The sequence below is a fragment of the Myotis daubentonii genome, chromosome 19, assembly GCF_963259705.1.
Source record: "Myotis daubentonii chromosome 19, mMyoDau2.1, whole genome shotgun sequence".
Lineage (NCBI taxonomy): Eukaryota > Metazoa > Chordata > Mammalia > Chiroptera > Vespertilionidae > Myotis > Myotis daubentonii.
Window position 1 is genome coordinate 17,922,944 of NC_081858.1, and position 27,585 is coordinate 17,950,528.

The 27,585-nt window shown below is 47.7% G+C and overlaps 1 protein-coding gene across 2 annotated transcripts in view; it reads right to left on the reverse strand.

Annotated features, from left to right (window-relative positions):
- Positions 1–27,585, reverse strand: part of ETS1 (ETS proto-oncogene 1, transcription factor) — a 116,831-nt gene that overhangs the window by 88,883 nt on the left and 363 nt on the right. For both annotated transcript variants that reach the window (XM_059676622.1, XM_059676624.1), the window contains exon 2: positions 12,264–12,408. In XM_059676622.1, coding sequence (XP_059532605.1) covers positions 12,264–12,408 — 145 coding nt within the window. The remainder of the gene's footprint in view (positions 1–12,263; positions 12,409–27,585) is intronic.

The window sequence follows — 27,585 nt, forward strand, 5'->3', positions numbered from 1 at the left end:
TCTCCCACCTCCTAGAATTATAGTTAGACTTCTTTGGAGAAGTAACTTCACCTCTCTGAGCCTCATTCATCTCATCTGTAAAATGGGAATGATGTCACCCTCCTAAGAATATTGTGAGAGTGAAAGAGACCACAGGTGTGATCCTCAGCCTATGGGAAGTATTCAGTGAAGAACAACTCCTCTACCTCAAGGAGAGGACAGGACTTCGCCTGAGTTTTCTACAATAATAGTATTTAAAACTGAAGGAAAATGGGAACTAGTTTTACTTGTAGTCTTTTTCTTTCTTGGTCAGTAGAGAGGCGAGCTAGAGAGAGAGATAAGTCCAGCTAAGCTAACTGGAAATTCAGAGGAATGGAAACCATGTTAAACACAGACACACCACACACACACACACACACACCTCACAGCACAAAAGGCAATGAACTTTGCATCCTAATAGGTTTATTCTGTTGATCGGGGGACTTTAAACTCGAATTTTTCAAAGCACAAAGCACAGATGAAATGCAGGGGTATTTCAGACATGGTTGAAACAAACACAACTTTTTTAAATCTCCAATCTTTACTCAACTCTCCAGGAATAGCCCACAGTCCTCTCCGCCTGTCTCATTATAAAACCCAACAGTTAACCTACGAGCATTCAACATGATGCAAGCCCGTAACCCTGGTAAGAATGTCCATCGGCATTGACCAAACAAGGACATGCTAAGAGGTCCTGGGCCAGTTCACAGGGTGGGGCGACCGCTCTCACTAGATCTGAGACTTCTGGAAATGGTCTCCTCTCGTCTACGTTCATTTGTGGCAGCAAATAGAACAAACAATGGTTCCAAGAAAAACCAAAGGTCAGCAATGAGGGCCTAGACTCCAAAAGTCAGCCAGAGTCAGAGGCATTGGGTGGGAGAGTGCAGCACCAGAGGGTTAAGTAAGGGGCTATTTCCGTAGCCATGGCTGGAGGGGGCATTACCTCTGCATTTCTGCCCCCATGGGAGGCACTGTTTTTACCACTCATCCCACCCCCCCCCACCCCCCACCCCCGGCATGAGTTGGAGATGCTGAGGCACATCTTTCCCTCCCTGGCAAGTGTGCCCTGAAGTGGAGCGGGGTGCTCTGCCCTGTCCCCTCCCCTCCCCTCCCCCGCCTCACAGCGGAGAGGTCACAGTCCATGACCTTCGTGGGTGTTTGGAGAGATCCTCCTAAGGAAGATAAAGTAAAAGCAGATGCGGACAAAGAGAAAGAAGAGATGTGGCTAGACCTCAGGCAAGGCTTCAGGCCCAGTGTCTCTAAGACAATGGGATGGAAACAGCTTCCAGATTTAAACACACTCTCACGGGGAGGACCGAAGGGGTGAGAAGGGATTGATAGGATGAAAGCTTCTACGAGTGAATTCAGTCCAGTCCGGTTCAACAGATATGCTTGGTGTCCTCAAGTGCAAAATGCCTAGTGCCACAGGCATACAGAGGTACCCTTCCCTTGGGGCAGTAGCTCTTAGCCTCTTGGGGGTCTCAGACCACCTTTAGAATCAGGGGGGAGCTTCAGACCTTTAGAGAAGTCCTTGCACACAATTTCAGAGGCATCACACACTCCTGGACCTCGCCTGGGTCAGGCCCCACGGCGCTATGAGGATCTGCAGGCCTAAGACTTAGCAAAGCTGTCAGGATCGACATTTCAAAAGGTGTGAGGCAGGTAAGGGTTCAAGTGGCAACCGCAAAGCAACTAGAACCTTGGTTCCGTGGATAGTAAATCACTGTTACTTTACTCCTGCAAGCCTGCGGAGGTGTGGGAAAGACTGGTAAGATAACTTCAGGAATTGGTAGCTTTGGTGTTTTCATTTTGTAATGCCGCCTAAAAGAGTGAACAGAGGGTCCAAAGGTCTGTGTTTATATATATATATATATATATATATATATATATATATATATATATATATATATATATATATAATCTTTATGGATTTCAGAGAAGAAGGGAGAGGAAGAAAGAGATAGAAACATCAATGATGAGAGAGAATCCTTGATCGGCTGCCTCCTGCAAGATCGGGGATCGAGCATGTGCCCTGACCAGGAATCCAACCATGACCTTCTGGTTCATAGGTTGACATTCAACCACTGAGCCACCGGGGCCAGGCCAAAGGTCCGTGTTCTTAAATAGCAAGAAAGTCCAAGAGTCAAATGTTTCTTTGAAGGTCCTGAGTGAATCTAACTGGGATGTTCAGGAATGGAGCAGGGGAGGCATAATCCTGTTTTTAAAAATAGTGATGGTGAGGGAGGGGTGGTCACTTGTCCAGACCATGGTGTGGGGGCAGGGTCTGGACTGAAAGCTGGTGGCCCACTCAACTGGCAGCCTCGCAGGAGCCAAAGGTTGCCCTCATACATCAGTGAAAAGGTCATTTCTCTCCGAGTGCAATTAGGTCTCATGTTTGACCTATGACCTCTAGCCCATGAAATATTTATGCTCTCCAGATAGGCAGCCAGGGAGCAAATGCCTGGAGATGGAAGCTGAAGCACTTAATACAGAAAGAAAAAGGAAGGGAAGGGAGGGAGGGAGGGAGGGAGGGAGGGAGGGAGGGAGGGAGGGAGGGAGGGGGATGAGGGAAGGAGGGAAGGAGGAGGGAGGGAGGGAGGACTTGGTCAATTTAAAGTAAGTATGAAATCATGAAGTGGGGGCCATGTTTTGGCGCATTTCCATCTGCAGTGAGGGCCTTTCCTTCGGCCCCACAATTCTGTGAGGTGGCCACTGTTACGGAAACTGAGGCTCAGAGGCCTCAGAGCTTGGCCATGGTGGGAGGAGTGGGAGGCGCAGGCCTAAAACCTTGGACCGAGCGAGTCCCTCTGACCTCTGCTTATCTCCACAGCAGCAACCCACACCTGTGCTCTGGGTGAGTGTGGCCCCCTCCCCCACACATCTGGAAAAACGAATCTGAGCATGACCGGTGTAGCTCAGTGGTTGAGCATCAACTTATGCGCCAGGAGGTCACAGTTCGATTCCAGTCAAGGGCACTTGCCAGGGTTGTGGGCTGGATCCCCAGTGTGGGGCGTGCAGGAGGCAGCCCATCAATGATTCTCTCTCATCATTGAAGTTTCTATCTCTCCCTCCCTCTCGCTTCCTCTCTGAAATCAATAACAATATTTTTTTAAAAAAATCGGAGTCCAGAATCTGTGTTCCAACCTTCTCTTCCTCGCTGGGAACAGACAGACGTGCCAACACAGACTTAAGGGGCGGCCTTCAGGCCAGGCCCTCCGGCCGCCTGGCCCCCTCGCCTCTGCTGCCTGGATTCCGGGTTTTAATCCCGGTCCCGGGGCGCCGGCAGCGCGGGGGTTAACCGCCCGCCCCGCGCGCGGCGATTTCTGCTTTCTTTCAGCAGGGGAAGTGTGCGCCGGCCCGATTAACCTGATGGTTTCCTCTTTTCCCATAACCTCCAGACCCCCGCGGCCCGAGTGTTTACTCTCTGAAATAAAAAATCTGCTGGTGTTTTTCTTCTCGTGCGCTCGCGGATTCGGGGAGGCGCGCGGGGAGGGGGGCGGGCGGGGTGGGGGTTAGGGACACGGAGGCGGGAGGGGCCCGCGCCTCCCCCAGCCCCGCCCCCGCCAGCCCCTCCAGCTGCGCCCGGCTCGGCTCGGACCCTTGGCCGCCGCGCACCCAGCAAACTGAGTAACGAGGCCGTTGGGTCTCCTCCGGCTTCAGCAGCTATAAACACAGCGAACATCTGGAGAGAGAGAGCGCGCGAGGCTGTGCGCGGCCAGACGGGGAGAAAAACAGGCTGTCTCCGCGCATCCACCCCCACCCCGCACCCCGCCCGCCCGGCCCTCCCCTCCCCTCCCGGCCCGCGGCCAGCGCCCGCCTCACTCCCCACCCCCAGATTTCCATTCACAGCGCGAGCCAGGCGGGGGCTGACGCCAGGCCCCCAGCCCCCGCTCCAGGCTTGCAGAAGAGGGGTCAAACTGCTGGAGTCAAATAGGAACTCGGTGCCCCAGGGACCTTTTCCCAACGCGGCCCAAATATTTGTGGTTTGAAAAAGTTAAGAGAATGTGTGTGTTTTTTTCTCCCAGCCCCCTGGGATTTCCAGTGCAATGCTGTTACTTCCGAGGGTTTTGGAGACGCAGCGGAATCAGGGGACAGCTAGGAGAAGGCTGGCATTGGCATTATAACTCCTCAACCAGCCAGGGCTCAGCGGCTTCCTCTAGGTCGCGTTCCTTCCCAGGGACCTGCGGTGCAGGCCTTGCTGTCCTTGCTGCCCTGGGCTGCCCCGCACTCTGTGCTGCCCCAGGTCGCCGGTCCCTAAGGGCTGGGCTTCTCCTTCTGGTCCTCACAGGCCGCCTCCCCCTTTGCCTGGCAACAGGAGGCACCAGGAGGAGTTAGGTTGGCAGGTGTGAGAAAATTAGCCCTGGGCAGGAGAGTGGGCAAGACTCCTGAGATAGGGTGGGACTTCTAGTTTCTTTGTCTTACTGAAAGTCACCCTCGCATCATGCCGAAAGGAAGAAGTGAGGTAGCATTTATTAATCGCCTGCTGTCAGCCATGGCCACTGAAGTGTACACCCTATTGAATGGGCATAGCAACTCTTTGAAATAAGTGTAAGTATTGTGTTAACGGTGAGGGAACAAGATCCCAGATGAGTTCTTGCTCTCTCCACGCACCACACTTAACCCTTTGCTTGGACTCAATACCTTTCAGCTTAAACTCAGAAACATGTATCAAAAGTTCTTGTAAATCTACCCTGGCTGGTTTGGCTCAGTGGATAGAACATCCGCCTGCGGACTGAGGGTCCAGGGTTCAGTTCCGGTCAAGGGCACATGCCCAGGTTGTGGGCTTGATCCCCAGTGGGGGGCGTGCAGGAGGTTGCAGATCAATGATTCTCTCTCATCATTGAGGTTTCTGTCTCTCTCTCCCTTCCTCTCTGAAATCAATTAAAATATATATATTATTTTTTATTATATTATTTTTAAATATATATATATATATATTTTAAAAAGGTATTGTAATCAAACAGCACAGGGTGGCAAGCTACCAGGGAGCCAGGGTGGAAAGAGAAAGGATGGGGCAATGTAACATTGACAAAAAGGGGCAAACCCAGCCCCTAGCCAGAGAACTAGCCTTTGTAGAAACCTCCTTAGCAGAAGAACAAAGCCATAGGGCGGGTATGTAGGATGGGGTTTTGCAGATAGATTCTCTTCCAAATGCACTGCTTGAAGCTGGCCGATCTGCTCCATCTCCTCCAGCCCTTCCTCCTTAAACCCTTGGTTCTGTCAGGGATGGGATGCTGGTGGACAGAGGGTCTTGCAGGAACCTCCATCAGTGCCATCCCCTGGAAGTGGCATGGGAGGGCAGCTCAGCCTTAATCGTCGCCTTCTGTGAACTGGTGACAGGGTTACAGCTTTCTGCTTCCCAAACACCACAACCATCAAGCCAGATTCCTAGTAGATCAAGATTTTCCCGGAGAGAAATACTCCCCCTGGCAACATCCCAGCAACGCGCACACCAATGGGATCTGACTGTCCTGAAGAACAAAGAACCTGCCACGGGTCCTCCAGGAAAGGAAAACACGCCCGAATGAGGAAAGAGCAGATATGCGCCGCAGATAGAGTTTAAAATACTGTGTTTTGAAAGAATAAACCTGCTACGAGAATAAACATTTCACAGCAAGGTGGATCCCCATTTAACAAGCCTCTCTGGCATCCCCTCCAAGTTCCCAACACTTAAAAGCCAAATTGGAGGCATCTGTTTTTCCTGCTGAAACTTCCCACCTGGGCCCCGATAGCCTTTCCAAACATTGGCCCAGGTTTGATCTCTCCCAGCCGCCTGCTGTCTGCGAGTCTGCGAACGCTCCGCTCCGGGGCAGACCGTGAACTCGGCCTCTCAATACATCCCCCACTTGAACCTCCAAGAGTTATTTGGGAAAGGCATTCTTAAGTTCTGCCATGTTACTAGCCAATGTATTTTAGGAAGCTTAAATAGTGAGATCCAGAGTCACACACTCAGATTGCCAGCTTTGGTCCCAAATAAGTGTAATATTTCAGACAGGAACCATTTCTCCTATCGTGGAAATGGACCTCCACATGCACACTTCAATACACGTTGCTCAGAGACAAGGACTGTCTTCTTTTGTCTCCATAGATCTGCTCAGTTTCCAGTATCTGTCACGGACAATGTTCAACCAGCCACTCTTGGTTCCCTTTCTGACTCAATACCCAGACACTTCTGGTGCCCTCAGGCACTTGAGGACAATGTTATACTAGCAAACATGCATATCTGCTTGCGAAGTGACGGCCCTGCTTTAAGTCTGACATCTATTAACTTAGTGGATCTCAAAGCCTGGTCTCTGAATTAGCAGCAGCTGCCCCTGGGATGGGTGGGAAATGCAGATTGCTGAGCTGTACCCTAGATGCCCTGAGTCAGGAACCCTCGGGATGGGAGCCCACAACCTGTGCTTTAACAAGCCTTCCGGGTGATTCTGACACACTGAGAACCCCTGGTTTAGAGGAGGAAATTGAACTACAGAGGTTGAGTGGCCTAAGGTCACGCAGTTAGGGGGAGCTGATGAGCAAGAAGCACAGATTGGCAGTTATAAAAAGTCATAGGAGGTAAAGTGCAGCATAGGGAGTATAGTCATTAACCTATAATAATAAAAGCGTAATATGCAAATCAATCAAATGGCCGGACAGCAGAACACCTGTCCAGACGACCACGCTATGACACCCACTGGCACCAGGTCAGCCAAGGCGGGTGTGATGCGATTGGTCGGGGGCCCGGCCAACGCCCCATGATCACCCTGCAGAGGGAGGCCCAGGCCACTAGCCAGTGGGGTAATCAATCAGAGGGGGCGCTCCACGATCACCCCAAAGAGGGAGGCCCAGGCCACCGATCGGTGAACTGTGGCGGGTGGGTGGGGCCTCCCTCTGCCAGGGGAATCCATCGCAAAGCCCCGGCCAGGTGGGCAGGGCCTACCTCTTTGGGGCAATCAATTGCGGGGCTCCTGGACTGTGAGAGGGTGCAGGCTGGGCTGAGGGATCCCTCCCCAAGTGCACGAATTTTGTGCACTGGGCCTCTAGTATTACAATAACTATGTGTGGTGTCAAATGGATACTAGACTTATTGGGGTGGTCGCTTCATAAGGTATACAAATGTGTAATCACTATGTTGTACACCTGAAACTAATATAATAGTGCATGTCAACTGTAATTTAAAATAAATTTGGGGAAAAAAGCAAGTTAAATCTGTTTCCAGAGTCTGAATTCTTTACCATTATACAATATACACTTCCTTTCTCATGAAGAATGAAATGGAGGGTGGGATGTGAATGTGGGTAGATAAGGTTCTTACTTCATTCATTGACCAAAAACATACCAAGTTGCACTATACAAGAAGAAAAAATATATATTGTCCTCTTTCCCAAATCAAGGATCGTGCTGATGAAACCGCGGACTCACTCCCTGAGGGCAAATTGGGTTCCCCCTGGTCTGCAGCTGCAGACTGCTTCCAATCAAAGCAGCTATTTTGTAAAAGAGAACTTTGCTCACAACATCACATGCACCACTTTGGCTGATTCAAAACCAATCCATCCCTGAAACAAAAAAAATGCTTTGATAGACTATCACTAATAAGCATATTTTCTGCTACACCCCACTGTCCTTGGCGAGCCTCATAACTGTCAGGTGAAAATCAATATGGGCAGCTCTCCATTCATAGTATGGACTGTGGTCCTGGCCTGATGCTCAGTGGGGTCCCTGATGTCAGTCCCCAGTTCCCAGTGGAAAATAGGCATTGAATGACTCCAGCTGGATCTGGGGACCATTCTGAGCTCACTGCCTGTGTCTAAAAATGGCTTCCATCTACACAGCCCTTTCAACAGGGCTGTGGATGGGGACTAGTCATAATAATGAATGGCTGTGAAGTGCTAGTGAGTTCTAAGAAGCAAGGAGTAAGAGACTGACTTTTAAAAAAGTGAATCTTGCTATGATGACTGAGAGAAAGGGCTGAGTTGGGGGGCCAGAATAGAGGAAGGGAACAGAGAGGAGACAGGGTCAGTGGGCGCCACTCCGGTCAGACTACACAGAGTAACAGGCATTTTAACCACATCTTGTATAAGGGGCTCCATTGAGTCACAAGGCTCCCCGACAGAGGGATGACGAGAAGCTAAGGCAGAAAGGGCCCATTCATTCATGCAGAACACCAGCACTCCGTCCCCATTGGCTCTCGCTAATGGCTCCAGGCTGATGGGGGAGAGGGAGGGGAGAGGCGGACGGGAAGAGGAGGTAGAAATGAAAGAAAATGATGACTACAAGATTGTCACGAAGCAACGTACAGCTGCACAGGCAACTGCATGCAAGTGTGGCTTCCCTTTTTAGCTCAGAGCTAATGTCCTCAGATTCATCTATTCTTCTCTTTCATGTCATCTTCCCCTCCCCTTCTTGCCTTGTCTTTTTCTGGGCCACCCTTCCTCCCCCCTTCCCATTCATCTTTCGTGTTCTCTTCTCAGTCTTCCCCACCTCTCTACTCACACCCACCTTTGCTTTCTGTCCATTTTCGTACATCTTTTCTTTCTTCCTCAGCACCCCTTTCGCTGTCTCTTGTGTCTAACAGGTTCTTGACTCATCTCGGTCACTGAGTCTTCTCTCCCACTCACCTGGAATGGCCCTCCCCCCGTCATGCTCTTTCTCAGCTTTATTGTCGCCCTTGCTCTCGCCCTTCTCCAGCCTCTGTCCCTTTGAGAACAGGAGCCACAGTCAGAGGAAGGGGCCTAATCCTTCCGCCATGGCCCCTCCTGCTGGGTATTCCAGCCACTGACAGATGTGCCGTACTCGGGAGAAAAAAGTTCATTCATCCCTTCCGAGAGCACAAAATGTGAGACGGGGTGGGGGTGGAGAGGGGCTGTGAGACGGGGGACGAGAAGAAAACTGGAGTTATAAATAGCATAAAAGAAGGGGGAAACTATGTAGAGTATTTTTTCCCCCTCTTTCTTCTTACTCAACACAACTCCAAGGAAATGTGCTGCAGCTGGAGAAATCACTGTTCAGTCCCTGTCTTCCTCTCCCTTCGCTATAAGCCCACGGTCTCCTTCCAAAGGACCCATCGCCGAGGAGGGCTGGACCACAGCCCAGGCGTAATCACTGCCGCTCCTTCATCTGGACAGCGCAGAGGCGAAGGAGGGGCTGGAAAAGCTCAGGGTTTTTTGTGTTGTGTGGGGGGGGTTTTTTGCCAGATATTTCCCTCAGAGGAAGCCTAAGACAGAGGGAGCTACAGATTCTACATTTGCCACTGAGGCACACGTCCCCCACGGAGACTCCCAGTCTTTCTGAGCTACAGTTGATGGCGACTGTACATCATTTGAAGACGGGTCAGATGGGCCCCCATCTCCCCATCCTACACATAAGCCACTAGTCAGAGTGACCCCAGCTTCCTTCTTCTTGCAACCATAGAGTAGACAGGGAAGAAGTTAAATATCTCTTTACTCCACAACACTGTTTGGTAAACTACTGGTATAATAGTAGAGATATAGGCCCTGGCATGGCTCAGTGGTTGAGCATCGACATATGAAGCAGAACCAGGAGGTCACGGTTCCATTCCTGGTCAGGGCACATGCCCAGGTTTCAGGCTCAACCCTAAGTGTGGTGCATGCAGGAGGCAGCCAATCGATGATTCTCTCTCATCATTGAAGTTTCTATCTCTCTCTCCCTCTCCCTTCCTATTAGAAAGCAATATAGCCGAAACCGGTTTGGCTCAGTGGATAGAGCGTCGGCCTGCGGACTGAAGGGTCCCAGGTTCGATTCCGGTCAAGGGCGTGTGCCTGGGTTGCGGGCATATCCCCGGTGGGAGGTGTGCAGGAGGCAGCTGATCGATGTTTCTCTCTCATCGATGTTTCTGACTCTCTATCTCTCTCCCTTCCTCTCTGTAAAAAAATCAATAAAATATATTTAAAAAAAAAAAAGAAAGCAATACAAATATTTTTTAAAAATAGTAGTGATGGAGCATAGATGTTTGTCTTGTTGTCCACACTTTTATCTTTCACCAGGACTCCACACACAGGCACAGAGCAAGATCCTGTAAGCCTTGATGGGGGTTGGAAGGAAGGCATGGGAAGTACTTTCCAGTTGCCTGGCGCTTCTCCAGGGCAGAATGAAGCCAATCCTTGTGTATAATATGGGAGGCTAGATGATACTGCTCTAAGTCCTTACTTTTTAAAGCAGCTCCATGCTAGGATGTTCTCCACAGACCCTGTCTCCTTGAAATGAAAACTCTTGTACCTCTGAGAACCTTGACAAGGAGACATGAGAAGTGATCTTCACTTGGGAACGTATGTTCTTCTCAGCTAAGAAAGAGAAAGACCATGTCCTTTTGCTATGAAGATGACGCATTCTGATCTGGAGGCTACGGGCGAGTGTCGGGGTGATCTCAGCTATTGATAAGATGTAGCCTGTAGCAAGCAGGAGCTCCATCCTGAACTGAGAGTCTGAAGACAAGATAACTTTAATCTCTATCGAATCAGTAGACAGAAGACTTAAACCTACTGGTATTTAATAAGATTCACGATTTATACTAATACTAGAGGCCTCATGCATGAAATTCGTGCAAGAGTAGGCCTTCCTTCCCCCGGCTGCCAGCACTGTCTTCCCTCTGGCACTCGGGACCTGGGCTTCCATCTGGCACCCAGGACCCAGGCTTCCCTCGCAGCCCTGGCTTTGTCCAGAAGGTCGTCTGGAAGGACGTGTGGTCTAATTAGCATATTACACTTTTATTATTATAGATAGAAACAACCATATTGATCTGCATTTCATACAAATAAGCTCTATTTTGTTTAGAATTTCAAAGGATCACTTTTTTAATCTCTCAAAATGTGAAGTCCTTAGGGGGATGGGAGCATGAGTGTGCGGGGCGCGGGGGGGGGGGAGGTTGGGGGTTAATGGGGGGGATGAAGACACATTTGTAATACCTTAACTAATAATAATAATAAAAAAGTGAAGTCCTTAAGTGTCACCTGTGAACAGGCACAAAGCCCTCCTGTCTCCTCTCCAAATGGGTAGGCAGCTGCGGGATTCGTATTTATGCTGGAGGACTGAGATACCAAGCAGAGAGTGACAGCAACATGCCTCCAACCCAGGGTGATGCCAAGCAAGGCCTCAAAGATCAATGCCCACTGAGTCAAGAGAACATGGGACAGGGTCATTGGTTCCATTCTGCCCTGGAGAAGACCCAGGCAACTGCAAAGAAACTTCCATGCCTTCCTTCCAACCCCCACCGAGGCCTACAGCATCTTGCTCTGTGCCTGTGTGTAGTTCTGACAAAAGCTAAAGTGTGGGCACAAAACAAACAGTTCTTTTATATTTCCACTGCTATACACGTAGTTTGCCATACAGTGTTGTGGGGTAAAGAGACACAGAACAAAAAAAAATTGCATTTTAGTTCATTTCCAGCAGCTTTCGCCCTATGAAATTTCTCAGAATTTCAAGAAGTGAGAGAGTAATGACATTTCTTAGGCTAAGAATGTATCCCAGGAATAAAACGCAGGTTTTAACTGGCTTTTGGGTATCTGGATATATGATCATAACCTGCTTTCATGAAAAATCGAACTTCATTTCTGCACCAATTATTTCAGATCCCCCAAATTCAAGTTTTACATTTTGTATTTAAAATGAACCCCAAAAAAGGTAGCAGGTAAACAGAGGCTAATGGGATTTGTGAGAAACACAGATAGTCCTGCAAAATAGAATTGGGGTGAGGACTTTGAGCTTTTCTCCACCCAAGTGCGCCTCCTGTTCACCAGGGGGCAGCAATGTGAGCCTGGAGTGCTAGGAGGAGAGGAGCTTCTGTGAAGAAGATGGGGAGAGAGAAAGCAGGTGGAGGAAGAAGCCAGACACTGATGGGCATGAGCAGAGAGGTGGGAAGTCGTGGAAAGAGAGGGCAAATGAAAGACACTATGCTCTGTAAGAGGCTGTGTTTCCAGTTCACACTCTGTGACCGCAACACTTTTAGGCCCTTTCTCCACAGCCAGGCTCAAAGGAGAAGGTTGCAGGAAATGCACAGGAGACAGAACTAGTCACAAAATGAAGACCTACACCCACCTCTCCTTACTCGGGTCTATTCCTAGAGGGTAGTTTTCCTGTCTTTGGAGAACAAAGTAACTCAGATTGTTGAGAACACCTGGGGCTTTCCATCGGAGAACAATAGCATCCGCACCCACGTAAGATACAACAGCTGCTATTTCAGAGCAGCCCTCATCCAATGTCCATTGTCCTTCAACGCTGTGCTCACTCTCAGCTGTTGTTTAGGTTCCTACCTGAGCCGCAGTGTTCGAGACCCGTCGGAACTTCCTGAGTGGCCATCTCCTCCCAGAAGGAATAGCAAGTTCTTTGCGGGTGGTGATTGGACTGGAAGCCACAGGCCATTTGAGAATCTTCATAAGAGTTGAAAGCTCCCTGCCTCTGTAACCAAGGGGGAGGGGGGAAGGACATATATTAAGAGGAAAATCTCTATAGTTTAGCCTCAATGGAAAATTATTTTATAGCATCCAGGCGCATGTAAGTAGGAACCAGTCATAGATGATAACAGAATAGAACCAGTTATTGATCATACTCCCCCCCCCACACACACACACCACAATCAAAAAAAAAAAAGTCACAGGAAATAAGCAGTGTTTCTGACTTAGACTATGTACTTATTTTCTTTGTGTGTGTGTGTGTGTGTGTTTTGTTGTTGTTGTTGTTAAGGACCTGAGGATGCAACCCCTTTGGTGGTATTCTCACCCCCAAAGGGTAGCTTGCTAACCCTCAGTTAGACCCTCAAACTGGAGAACCTCTTATGGTCTGTCTTCCCTTTAGCTGCACACAAGAACTCAGCCCTATTGTGTTAGATTCAGTCATCCACGATCTACACTCTCTTCTCCATTTTGCAATTGTCCATTCACTTAAGCTCATTGAAACTAACAGAACAGAATATATTGGCACAGAGAAAAATGACAGTCAAACCCAAAATACAGAAGGAGGTCTTGCGCCCATTAATTCTGACCATATTTTTCATAATATTCATAAAATCATTCAAACTAGAGCTGGATGAAATGTACTTTAGGGCTCATCATCTGCCAACTGACCTAAGGGTGCTGAGAATCTACTAACATCCTTGGGACTGAACGAAGTTGCCTTGAGTTATTGTATATCAGAGGCTGAAGTCCTTGGCCTTCTGTTTCTAGAGGGAACCACAGAATAGAAATGAAGCAATGAGCCCTAGCCAGTTTGGCTCAGTGAATAGAGCATCGGGCTGCAGACCAAAGGGTCCCAGGTTCGATTCCAGTCGAGGGCACATACCTTGGTTGCAGGCTCCTCCCTGGCCAGGGCCCTGGTCAGGGTGACTGCAGAAGACAACCAATCAATGTGTTTCTCTCACATCGATGTTTCTCTCTGTCTTTCCCTCTCTCTTCCACTCTCTAAAAGATCAATGGAAAAATATCCTCAGGTGAGGATTAAAACAAACACACAAGAAATGAAGCAATGACAATTCTGCTGGCTCCTTGTGTTTGAGGCCAAGAGATTTAGGGAAATCATCAATAAGGACACCCTATTGGACACATTTCCTTAATTCTGTCTTAAAACTATTTTTGCTGACATGGTCTTTTAATATTATAAGTCCCTAAAGGAACAACATTCAGGTTTTATTTAAAATCCCCAAGAAACTATGAGTAGTTGGAATCCCACAATACTTTGCAACAGATCAATTTGAAACACATTTTCTAGACTAGCTGTGTGCTTTTGATATCTACCTATTCCCGTCTTCTTATATGTCTCTGGAGTCTTTCTCAAAACTCAGTGCCAAGTATCAGGGTTCTAGGAAAAGGGTCTTGAAGGAGGACATTTTTATTTTGTGGCATAAAATAAAACTCTAAGTTGCCTGTCCTATCTCCTTTGGGCACAGTGTGTGTATCGTTAGCATTAACCAGATCTTTGGGAGATGGCCGTAGGCCATACAAGTAGGATCCAGGTAGATAGATGGTAGGTGGTTAGTTTGTCTCAGGCCCAGCTAGGGTAGTGGGCACCTGAGAGGAACTTGAATTCAGGGTTAAAACTTCAGGCTTTCCCTGCTAAGGAAAGGCCTCTGCAGGGAAGGTGTAGTGTGCAGGGGAGAGATGGAAGGCAGGAAGAGGTGGTGGGTTAGGACAAAGCAGTGAAGTACAGATCTGGGCAACGACCATGTGGCTGCGTGGTGAGTCAACTGCAGGCTTTGCTAACAGCCACGTGCAGCGCCAGCCCGAGTTTATGTGGTTGGCTTTGTTCGTAGAGTCTGTCCTGCCCCCACACCAGGCTCCCACATTGTCAGGGATAACTCATGTATTATTTGTTATTATTTTATCAGTGGAGCTCTGTTTTTAAGATGCAGTTTGTTTTTCAATGTCCTCAGTGGATCCAGAGAACCCTGTTTTTTGAGAATAGGTTTTTGAGGAGACAATGCACCGAGCCTGCCATGAATCGCAAGCATCTTTGCTTACAGATGCCCCTGGAGCACCATAACCCTTGTCACCCAGACACCTGCCAGTACAGTAGACATTTCGCACACTGACCTAATGCCTATTTCAAAGCGTCTGAAAATGACATTTTTACTCAGGAGAGCCACGGAGCCAGTGCCAATTCATTATGAAACTGTCGCAGTTGAGGGGAAAGAAGCAGGTTGTTAGCGGGTCAGAAATCTGGGCAGCACAGCCCCGCCTCACTGCTTTAGAAAGGCTCCACCTGAAACAAGTCCCAGCGTCTTTGTGGGCACCTGCCCCTCCTGGCTGCAACTGAACGTGACTCCAGGAGATGCAAGCTACACCCCAGTCTCTGCCACAGTTTTTAAATATTTTAGGCTAAATATTACTCAACCTTGCCCAGCTGGCATGGCTCAGTGTACACACAGACACACACACACACACACACACACACACATATATATATACTAGAGGCCCAGAGCACAAAATTTGTGCACAGTTAGGGTCCCTAGTGGCTGGGGCCTTCCTTTGTTCCACACCACCCCCTGGTGGTCAGTGCACTTCATAGGAAGCAGTCGAGCTCCTGGTGGGTCAAACTCCAGCTTGAGAGGACAATTTGCATATTAGGCTTTTATATATATAGATATACATATATGGAGAGCTAATGGGTGACATATTGATTTCAGAGTGGAAGGGAGAGACAGATAGAAACATTAATGATGAGAAAGAATCATTGATCTTTCAGCTGCCTCCTGCACACCCCACACCAAGGATCAAGCCCACAACCTGGGCATGTGCCCTGACCTGGAATCAAACCATGACCTCCTGGTTCATAGGTCAACGCTCAACCACTGAGCAACACCATCCGGGCTCTCTGCCATAGGTTTAAGGACAATATCTGACAGGTCCTCCCGCATTCTTCCCGCAGGTAATTACTGAAAGAAAGTAATGCACATCCCACACCCGCTCTATGTCAACTAGCTCAGCATTGTCCAGAGATGGTCGCGTTTCATCCTCATCACAATAGTGCAAGATTCGCATTTTTATCTCCATTTCATAGAAGAACAAACTGAGGCTGTAAGAGGGCAAGCAAATTTCCAAAGGCCACACGGCTAATGAAATCACGAAGCTAGGAATCTGACCCATGTCCATTCGATTTCAGACTCTTTTCTTCTCCTAAGTGCAACATGAAGTGTGTGGGGCTCTGTGCAGATGGCTGAGGACCAGCAGCATCCATCCCATGAGAGCTAGTGGGTGACTTACGGCAATGGGTATTCATGGAACAAATCCGTAGCGTGCCAAGTATTGGGTTAGATGCTAAGAATACAATATGAGCAAGAAATGAACTTTATTCTTAGGAGCATACAGACAAATACACAGGAAATTACAGGGAGGGGATGTGACAGGGTTCAGAGCTGATGTGAAGGGGGAGGGGAGCAGCAGGAGGGACTTCCTGGAGGAAGCAGACCAAAGTACTAACTGAAAAGTTGTGTAATTTTTTAAAACAATTTTTATTGATTTCAGAGAGGAAGGGAAAGGGACAGAGAGATAGAAACATCAACAATTAAAAAGAATCATTTATCGGCTGCCTCCTGCACACTCCACATTGGAGATCGAGCTCGCAACCTGGGCATGAGCCCTGACTGGGAATCGAACTGTAACCCCTTGGTTCATAGGTCAACGCTTAACCTTGGAGCCACGCCGACCAGGCAAGGTTGAGTAATATTTAGCCTAAAACACTTGGTGAAAGGCCTGGAGAGTAAAAGAAGGAGATGGCGTACCTAACAGTACAATTATGAAAGGAAAATAAGAAAGAATTAGGCAGGAGAGATAGAGGTAAGGACTGTGGGGTTTGGGGGTGACAAGCACAAGGGAAGTGGGATATGGGGCCGTGAGGATGCTCAGCATGCAGGGGATCAGGGAGAGTTACTAGGGTGCTGCAGGAGGGTCACAGGGCTGAGGGCCATGAACTCCAGACAGGAGCTTGGCTTCAGGAGTGAGGCATTGGAGGCTGTGTTAGAGGAAGTGACATGGTGAATCAGTAAGTTCTAGAAAGCCTCATTTCACGGACTAGGCAGGAGCAGTGGGTGGGGAGGTTGATGCAGGCACGTGTGTCCTGCTGCCCCACAGAGCCACACTGGAGACTGGGGCAAAAAAGAAACATCAGCACCACTGATCGAACTTCACTTTTTAATTTTGTTTATAATAATTTGGCACTGATGTGATCTTCTCTCCAGTTTATTTCTCTTCAGTCAAACAGCTTTCAGTGCCCAGGTGTTTGTCTCTTACCTCCATCCTTACTGTTCTTCTGCACAGGGCAGGGCAAAAGTATGTTTACAGTTGTTTATATGGGAAATAACACAATCTTATATAATAAAAGGGTAATATGCAAATTGACCAAACAGCAGAGCGACCAGAACGCCTGCTGCCCCTCACCCTGGCTGGCCCCGCCCCTGAGCTGGCCCCTGGACCCTGATTGGGTCTGGGGCCGGCCAGAAAACCGCCTGTGACCCCTTGCTCCAGCCAACCCCACCCCCAATGGCCCCGATAGGACAAGCCAGCTAGACCCCACCAGTGCACGAATTCGTGCACCGGGCCTCTAGTAAGTAATAAATAACAATACAATAATAATTCTGTGTTTCACATACTTAAAACTGTGAACCAACATTTACCCCACTCTTTACATGCCAGTGCACAAACTCCATGTGATTAAATCTATCTTTTCTTTTTCTTAAATATATATTTTTATTGACTTCAGAGAGGAGGGAAGAGGGAGAGAGATAGAGAAACATCAATGATGAGAGATAATCATTGATCGGCTGCCTCCTGCACGCCCCACACTGGGGATCGAGCCTGCAACCCAGGCATGTGCCCTGACCGGGAACTGAACCGTGACCTCCTGATTCATAGGTCGATGCTCAACCACCGAGCCACGCCGGCCGGCCGGGCCAAATCTGTCTTTTCTTAATCCACCACAGAATCTTAGGTTTTAGCCCTCCTGCAGAGCCATAAACATTTGAGACACAATAAATATTTACAGAAGCTGCTGCTTAAAAAAAAATTAAAAAGTACACTCAGAGGCAAAGGAGAGTTGACCCTGGGTGAATAGGCTGAGGGCTCTGCCATCGCAGGCACAGCTCTATCCGTCTAGGGATGTCACAGGTATCCGTGTGCTCCAGCAGGAAGACAGACAAGCCTGGACCTGGGAAGCCTGGATTCGAGTCCTGCTCTGCCCCTGAGGCGCTGGGTAACCTCCAGCCAGGCTCTTAACCTCTTTAAGTTTTTGCTTCCTGAGGAGGCTGGCCCCAACAATCTCCAAATTCCTTTCCGGACTTCAAGCCTCCTTTTTGCTGATCCATCCACATTCTTTCTCCTGACCTTGTGACTAGCAACCTCCACTCCATAAAGAACCACCCTGGGCTGGAGAAGCCTTCAGCCAAAAGTTGTCATCGTCATCACTTGGATTTGTGGCCTACAGTGTCCCCTCAGAATGTCTGAAAGCCTTCATTGTGTTTGTCTTCCTTCTTCCCTAAAGCCATCCTCAAACACTGTTTGTTTTTAAATATACTTTTATTGATATCAGAGAGGAAGGGAGAAGGAGAGAGAGAGAGAAACGTCAATGATGAGAGATAATAACTGATCGGCTGCCTCCTGCCTGTCCCCCACTGGGGATCAAGCCCGCAACCCAGGCATGTGCCCTGACTAGGAATCAAACCGTGACCTCCTCGTTCTTCGCTTGATGCTCAACCACTGATGCACACCGGCCAGGTCTCAAACACTGTTGTGACCCCTTTCCCTACTTTTCAGTAGACAACAGTGAAGCTTAGGACGTTCCTGGCTACTGAACAGCAGTAGGAGCTCTTGCATAGTAGCTGCTCAATAAAAGTTTAGGCATCAAGTAGACAATTTCTCAACTTAAGACCTTTCACCCCCTCGCATGCACTGGCCCCTCCACAATGGGCTGAACAACTGTGCAGACTCCTACTCAAGCCTGGGCTTGCTCGTCCTCGGAAGATGCTGGATAAGCCAGCGCCTCCTTTCAGTTTGTCCAAGGTGTCACAGAGCAGCTCCCAGATCAGCTCCATCTGCGGGCAGAGTGTCTCTGTCCTCGGAAGGACCCTGGGCACGTCTGCTTCCGGAGGGCACTTTTGTCCTGCTCCCTGAGAGGCAGAAGGGAAGGAGGCCAAGCAGGAATGCTCCTTGGCTTAGTGCTCCCAGCAGGGAGGGGGCGGGGGGGGGGGGGGAGGAGGGGGAGGGTGGTGCAGCCACCAGGAGGCAGGAACAGACAAAATAGGAAACTCTCAAAGGGCAGTTTAATTTTAGCCTCAAGGCCAGGAAATTCTTTTTAAAACAATAAGAGTGATGGGCCTGGGCCTTGGTGAAAGGGCAGACCTGACATAGGCAGGTTTCTGAGAGAGAAAACATCCGAAGCGAAGCGCAGAGAGAGGGCCACGGAAACCGGGACAGGAGTATCGGATTCTGCCCTTCGGTGGAAGGCGGTGCGTGGCTCCTGCGAGACCATAGTGCAGCTGGCCCTGGGCGACACACCCAGTCCTTTCCGCATGAGCCCATCAGCCTGAGACCATGGCCCCTCTGCTCCTCACAGGCGCAGTGGAATCGGCTGATGGTGGGAGCTGGGCAGTGCCAAGGGCTCTGAACCCCAGACCATCCCGGGTGTCGGGGCTTGATGCTTCTTTGCTGAGAGATCTCGGATGAGACAGTGTCATTTGTCAGCTTCTACTCACTTATCATGGAGCCTTCAGACTCCCAGGCCTCCAGGCTGACAGCCAGGCAACCCTCAGGAGATGGGAGGGGAGGCTGACTTTGAGCCTCACCTGGGATGTTGGAGGGAGAACTCGCCATGGCTAAACGCCTGGGCAGTAATTCCCAAACGGAGCTCTGTGTGTTTTTTTCCTAAATTGGGGAAGACTAAGTCACTAAAATATAAATAAAGCATATAGATGTGGGCATGAAAGTCTGTTCTGAGTTCTTATAATCACCAGATATCTACAACTCAATTCAGATGAAGTCAGTAGTAAGTCATGTCCTATCCCAGAAGTCAGGAGGTCGGGACCATCCTTCACCTCTTGCCCTCTTTGTAAACTCAGGCAACTTATTTAACCTATTAGACCTTAATTTCCGGATGTTGAGAGATGGTCTCCAGGTTGCAGTCGGGTTCTGAAATTCTCTAGATCAGTGGTTCTCAACCTGTGGGTCGCAACCCCTTTGGGGGTCAAACGACCCTTTCACAGGGGTCATCTAAGACCATTGGAAAACACATATATAATTACATATTGTTTTTCTGATTAATCACTATGCTTTAGTTATGTTCAATTTGTAACAATGAAATTGGGGGTCACCACAGCATGAGGAACTGTATTAAAGGGTCACGGCATTAGGAAGGTTGAGAACCACTGCTCTAGATTGTGCTGACTGCACCCAATCCCCTAGCAAAGCCCTGCTGTCTAAGATGCCGGGGAAACATACATTGTCACTCTTGTTTCCTTCAAATTTTCTGCCACGAAGAGTTGTGGCCATAGATCACTTCCTGAAACATGGTGTCCCAGCAATCTCTCCAGGAGTAAAGTCATCACCATCCCAAGCAATAAGAAAAGAATTTCTTTTTCGGTTTCCATTCACATCCCATTCCTGCTTCTCTAACCCAGAATCCCTTTGCTCCTCGGGGTTCCTGGGGAGAAGGGAAGGGCGTCTGTGTTCAGCTTCACAGAGACATGCAATGGCAGGTCCCAACAGAGCAGGGACAGCCCAGACTCCTCTGAGCACATGGAATCCAAAGGCTCCAATCCTGAGGCATGTGGGGTAGAGGTGAAGAGTGTGCGAGCAGCCCTGGGTGAGAAGGGCATTGCTTCCCCACCCACAGTGCAGTGGGGGTTCCCTTTTCTCCACATCCCCACCAACACTTGTTGTTTATTGATTGACTGATGGTAGCCATTCTGACATGTGTGAGGTGATATCTCACTGTCGTTTTAATTTGCATTTCTCTGGTGATTAGTGACTTGGAGCATCTTTTCATATGTCTATTGGCCATCTGTCTGTCCTCTGTGGAGAAGTGTCTATTCAGGTCCTTTGCCCATTTTTTAATTGTATTATTTGCCAGGGGATGGGTGTGGGTGGGGGTGAAGGGTTGGTGCTGAGTTACCTAAGTTCTTTATAAATTGTGCATATTAATTAACCCCTTGAGATGTCTCATGGGTGAATATGTTCTCCCATTCAGTGGGTTGTCTTTTAATTTTGTTGCTGGTTTCTCTTGCTGTGTAAAAGCAGCCACTATGGAAAGCAGTATGGAGTTAGCTCAAAAATTGAAAATGGAACTATCTTGTGACCCAGCGATTCCACTTCTGGGCTATATCTAAAGACACCCAAAACACTGCTTCAAAAGAATATATTCACCCCTGTGTTTATTGCAGCATTATTGACAATAACCAAGATTTGGAAGCAGCCCAAGTGCCTATCAGCGGATGAGCAGATAAAAAAGCTGTGCTACACACCCTGGCTGGTGTGACTCAATTGGTTGAGCATCATCATGTGCATGGAAAGGTTGCTGGTTTGATTCCCAGTCAGGGCGCACCCCCGGTAGGGAGCACACAGGAGGCAGCTGATGGATGTCCCACACTCACACTGATGTTTCTCTTCCTCTCTCTCTCTCTCTCTAAAAATCAATAAAAATATATTTTTAAAAGCTGTGGCACATTCATACAATGGAATACTACTCAGCCGTAAAAAAAGAAGGAAATCTTACCCTTTGCCACGGCATCGATGGACCTGGAGAGTAGTATGCTAAGTAAAATAAGCCAGTCAGAGAAAGGCAAGTGCCCTATGGTTTCACTTATATGCCGAATCTAACTAATGAAATAGAGACAGACTCAGATACAGAGGACAGGCTGACAGCTGTCAGAGGGGAAGAGGTTTCAGGGAGGGGTAAAAAAGGTGAAGGGTTAAGAAAAAAAATCTCATAGACACAGACAACAGTGTGCTGATTACCCTCGGGAAATGGGGGTGGGGAAGGTAGAAGAGGGCAGAGGGGACATAAATGGTGATGGAAGGAGATTTGACTTGGGGTGGTGAATACACAATACAATATACAGATGGTGTGTTATAGAATTGTACACCTGGAATCTGTATAATTTTGTTAACCAATGTCACCCCAATAAATTCAATAAGAGATCAACCGAAGGACGTGTATGCATGCATATAAGCATAACCAATGGAGGCAAGGCAATGGGGGAGGTGTTGAGGGGGAGGGGGGTTAGGGCATGTGCGGGAGTGGTAGGGGAGGCCTGGGGGAAGGTCAATGGGGGAGGGGGGGAAGGAGACATATGTACTGCTATTTGTAATACTTTAAACAATAAAATGAAATTTAAAAAAATAAAGACCTGGCACACACACAGACAAAAAAAAACAAGATAAATAAATAAATAAAGGCATTGCCTCCCAAGGAGGCCCAATTAAACTGCAATTACTCAAGATAAGGGAACGAGGGCTGTTGACACCATGGGGTTTAAACCACCAGCTGATTACAAGAGAACTTTGATCTGGTGGCAAGAGAGCTGTTTCTCGGGCAGTGCAGTGATGAAGCAAGGAGATTGCTCCACAAGGCTGTCTCCATCGCTCCCCCAGGAGCCCCCTCTCGTCCTGGCAACACCCTTGTATGGACAACAAGTGGGATCATCTCTCCTCCGCCCTCCATGCATCCACCCAACACAATCACAAAGTCCAGAGAGAAACGGAGAAGAGACCGTGAGCCTCAGGAAAGGGAAGTAACTGCAGTCCCCTTAGGGGCCGGCACTGGACAAGCATTCTCTCACCCAGCCAGCACCAGGACCTCACATCTGTCTATTTCGCAGATGAAGACACTGAGGCTCAAAGATGTTAAGGCGTTTGTCCAAGGTCACATGGCTAGGAGCAACAGGCCAGGTCTTTCTGACTCCAAAGCCCACGTGCTTTCCATGATAATTGATCCGGCTACATTCCATAGCTGCCCTGTCCAGGAGGCCCAGGACTGAAGGCATCTGTGTCTAATGTGTGGAGCAAATGGGGCAGGAGTGAGGCCAGGCCCCTTCTGCCTCACCAGAGTCAGAAGGTGGAAATAGAGTTATTTGTCCATCCATTTGTCCATCCATCCATCCATCCACCCATCCATCCATCCATCCATCCATCCATCCATCCATCCATCCATCCATGCATGATGGAAGGAAGAAAGAAAAGGTACAAAAGAGGGTTTGCTCAGGCCATGGAATAATTGGCAAGATCCACAGTCAATCTTAGAGGCCTCTGTGGCAGGGATCGGTGTCTGAGGGCAGGTGTTTGGAGCTCACTTCTGCAGTGCGCTGAGCTCAGCCCCAGGCCCAGGCTACTCCCCTCGGCCATCACTACACTATGGATTCAGATGGCCCGTCAGTACTTCAAGTCCCCATGGAACAGCACAGGGAGGATGAAAGCCAATGCCTAAAACTTGCCAATGGCTGTCAGACTCCCTTTTGCCCCCTCCAAGCTGGCATCCAGCGTGGACTTGGGCATATTTCCATCCCCTATTTATCCTGTGATCACATGTCTGAAATAGCCCTGATTTCACGTCACGTTACTCCAAACTATCAATTAAGCTTCTGATATGTGTGATCCCATTTATACAACGTGGAAATCTTTCATATAATAAATTCACATGTCAAAAAAGTTCTTTGTTGGGCAGTTTCTGAAACCCTTGCTTTCATTAAAACAAAGAAAGAAAGAAGGAAAGAAAGAAAAAACATAGTCACCATATGAAGAGCATTTGATCCAGAAAGAATGGCAAGTGTTCAATGCAATTACCCCACCTCAAAGTACAGGGACGCTCCCTCCACCCAGGGCAAGCATGTCAAACTCACTGCCTGTGGGCCGCAGCAAATATTTTTGAAGCCCAGCCAATATAACAGTATGTAAGAAACATTTTAATAAAAATTTTGTAACTTAATTTTTACAATATCCTGTTATACATAATTATTCATAACAAACTACAACGTTCACTAATGAGTGATGACTATAATCGTGTTGCATTCATTTCCATTCCGTGCCTTAGGTGCAGGTGCACCATTTCTCTCCACTAGTACCAGCAGCAAATATTTTAGCAGCCGACAGCCACGTCATTAGTCTTGGACTGACTTGTTTGGTGTGAGCAACAGGAAATACTTCGCTTTCGGAGAACAAGAAAAATAGGTGTATTTGCGTTATGCTTTCTAATTTGTGCAGTTATTCAGTGTCTGGTAAGTTAATGTTCAAGAAAAAAATACTGATTTTTATTAAAATGTTCTATTATTTTATGTTAATGATGACTCATTTATTTCAGCCCTTTGTATTCAGCATGTCTCTATCGAAATAAACCTACATTTCTATGAAAATTGAAGCTTTTGTGTTTTTGCGGCCCACATACACTTAAACCTTGTTTATTTGGCCCGTGTGAGCCTTTGAGTTTGACAGGCTTGACCCCGCGTCTCATCCTAGGAAATTGTAGCATTTTGGAAAATCCATTTTACCCCTTAGGCAGCCATTCCTGCCCCAACATATTGCTGCATCCCTGAGGGACCACGCTCTGGGGAGGTGAGTGGGCAGTGTCGTTCCTTCCCTCTGAACATTCAAGGTGCTTCCTAAAGTCCCCTTGGCCCCCGGGGTCATTGATCCCCAAGGACCTCCCCCACATGTCCTCTTTGCTTGTGAAGTAGCCGAGGATTGCGACATGTTTGCTCAAAACCAGGAGTGGCCCATCCCTCCCGTTCCTGTCCTCCCCCAGTTCTGCTGGCTCAGTGGTGCGGAGGGGAGGATGACGCATGAGAGGACCAGGGACCAGCGCTGCAAGGGACTTCCAGGGCTCCCCGCAGGCTTGCTGGGCTAGCATAACAGGAAGGAGCGCTTCCTCCCCTGGATGAAAGGGTCCCTGGCACACAACCCATATATGTCCCTGGCCATGTCACCCCCTCCCACACGCTGGCCAGACCACTTCCAAAAGTATTGTTTCCCTACCTCCCCAGCTGTGACATCATGTCATTCATTGTAGTCTCTTGAAGGGCTGACCTGACAAGGGGGAAAACGTGTCCTGAGTTTGACAAGCTGACCCTGAGGCGGATGATGTGATTTCTGTGTGAAATGCGACATTAGTGTCACATCTGCTGCCGATGTGAACAACCCATGCTAATGCTACCTCTAATTGACAAATAAAGAATCCAAGATTTAGTCATCTTCAAGGACCAGAAAATATTCTTATCCTGATTTAGAAGATTGTTTCTTGGACAACTAATGTAGTGTGCTAAGCAAAACCCCTCATGACATGAATATATTCTCAAGATTTTGTTTGTTTGTTTTTAAGATTTCTCTTTCTAAAGCAATAATTTAGCCCTAGCCAGTTTGGCTCAGTGGACAGAGAGTCAGCCTGTGGACCGAAGGGTCCTGGGTTTAATTCCGAAGGTCAAGGGCACCTACCTCAGTTGTAGGCTCCTCCCTGGCCTGGGCCCTGGTCGAGGCTCGTGCAAGAGGCAACCAATCAATGTTTTTCTCCCATATCAATGTTTCTCTCTGTCTTTCTCTCTCTTCCACTCTCTCTAAAACTCAGTGGAAAAATATACTCGAGTGAGCATAAGAAAGAAAGAAAGAAAGAAAGAAAGAAAGAAAGAAAGAAAGAAAGAAAGAAAGAAAGCAATAATTTACAAGTTAACAAAGACCTGCTTTGACCAATCTGTACACACGGCATCATCCTGCCTTCGGAGTTAGCCAGTGGCTGCTCCAGGCCAGGTCTTCTCAACCTGCCCACTACTGATGTTTGGGGATGAATAAATCTTTGTTGTGGGGACTGTACTGTGTATTGTGGGACATCTAGCTACTTCCCTGGCCTCCACCTTCTAGACGCCAGTAGTAGCTCCATCCCCCAAGTTTTGACAACCAAAAGTATCACCAAATACCCGCTGGTGGGGAATGACACAGCTGAAAATGCACTGCCCTCATGGTTTTCCTTTCACCCTCAAACTTCCTAGATCTGGGACACAGTTTCTTTCCTTGGTGGCCCAATCTAACTAAATCAGAGGCCAGGGCACTGGGCAGAAGGACTTGATTTATTGAACTAAGCATCAGGGGTTGGCTCCTCCAGAACTGAGAAGAGGGTGCCTCGGGCTCCGACTTCCTTGCCTGGGGAAGTGAGTGAAGCTCTGCTCGTCCACGAAATCTTAGGTTGGGATTGAAAGTGTGAAACTTGCTAGTTTCTCTAGCGCCGATGTTACAAGTTTACATCCTATAGATAATTTACAGATTTCTCTGGCTGTGTATTATAGTCCAGCCTAACATGGAAGGTAATCCATGGGAGCTGGTTTCTTGAACTTGAATTTGTACTCATAAATGTCATTTACTGATTTCTTTTCATTAGAGAGAAGGTATCTAAGGAAGTGAAAGGACTCTGCTGCTTCCTCTATGTTCTAAAATGTTGCCTCACCAGTGCCAGTGATGGAGAAACTGAGGCCCAGAGAGAAGTTCCGCCCGCGGGAAAGCGCTGGGCCAGTCACTCGGCAGTTCTCTTACCCAACCCTCTGCGTTTGCCCAACAGCATTGAAATTTGCAGTGAAAAAGGATCCTGCATGTTGGTAACGCCTTTCATACATGGGAATCGAGGATGGAGGTAAATGGGTTCTTTGTTTTGAAATGAGTAGAAATCATTCCAAATACATTAAAAACATCCAATGCATCCAGTTGGCAGGGAGCAATCTTTAGTTCAAAATATGCACTTTGAGTAGACTGTTTTGTTTTAATCTCCTGTAATTTTCAGATACCTTGTCTAGGATCATTTAATATTATATCTGCAATTTGTATACTTACAATACGGTTTCTATTTAAGTAGCTAAAATAAAATAAATAGAAATTCTTGTGGCATAGATTTTTTTTTGACAAGTCATTAATCTTGTTTCATTTGATTACAATACTGGTAAAGAGAATTCACATAAGCTGGCATTTTAACGTACTTTTCCAAGTCAACGACACATTTCACCCCAACATCACAAGATTCCTGTTTATTTTAACACATCTCTACAATATCGTCTTTAAGAAGAATGTAGTGTACTTTGTGTTGACCTTAGACAATAGCGTCTGTGGGGGAAATGGGAGGAGTTGTTCCCTGCCAACTTCTGCAGCCGCTTGTGTGACCTTAATGTACAAGGCCCTTGGCAACTCCTACTAAGCAAAACCGACTGACGTGTGTGTGCGTGCGTGCGTGCGTGTGTGTGTGTGTGTGCGCGCGCGCTTTAAAACATATTTCTGATGTAAACTGTAGTCAAAACCCTTTCCTTCTTCTAATGTTTTTAGAACAGTGAATATTTATATGAACACGGAAGCCTTTTTATAAGAAGAAATGTGTAACAGAACAGCCAGAAGAGAGGTGCTCTTCCCTTAAACATAGGGTAGCTTTTGACTAATTAATGTTTCATTTCTACAGAAAACAGTTTTCAAACATAGCCAATCTTGCATTATATGATCCCAGTGGGAGCTCAGGGTTAACTTAAGGATATCAGTGCTAAACACTGCACAGGATCTCAGGCAAGACAGTCAGACTGGGGTCAGGAAAAAGTGCTGGTGGACTGGTGTCTGTTCAGACCCAGAAACGTCCTGGGAAGGGTAAACAACAAACCTGTCCGTCCATTGCCACAGCAAGTACAACCCGTTCAACATTTATGATGGCTGTCTTTGCACCAAACATACAGAATTTAGAATGACTAGTGAATGGTACATCTGCTAATATTAAAGTTTCATTTAACATTAGAATCGATGAATGAAAATTCGGGGATCTCTCTAAATTTATAAGAAATGTTTCTAAACAATTCTGCGGATCTGCACACAGTTCCAGTGAGGCGCCTCCCCTGAGGGCAAGAAATGCCACAGTGTCCTGGTTTAAAGCTTCTTGACCCCTCTTAGTCTACAATTTTTGAAATTTCCCTATAAATTTATTATCACATTTCATTTCTAGTTTCAATCTCTGTAACTAGAAAGCTTGTGTTGTTATTTAGCCTTTCTGTATGAGGTCAAATGTAACTTTCATTATGCCAACAATAGGTCAAAGGTCCATCAATCAGTACATGAAAAATCTTCACCAGGTGAACTGAGCAGTAAAACATCAACTGGC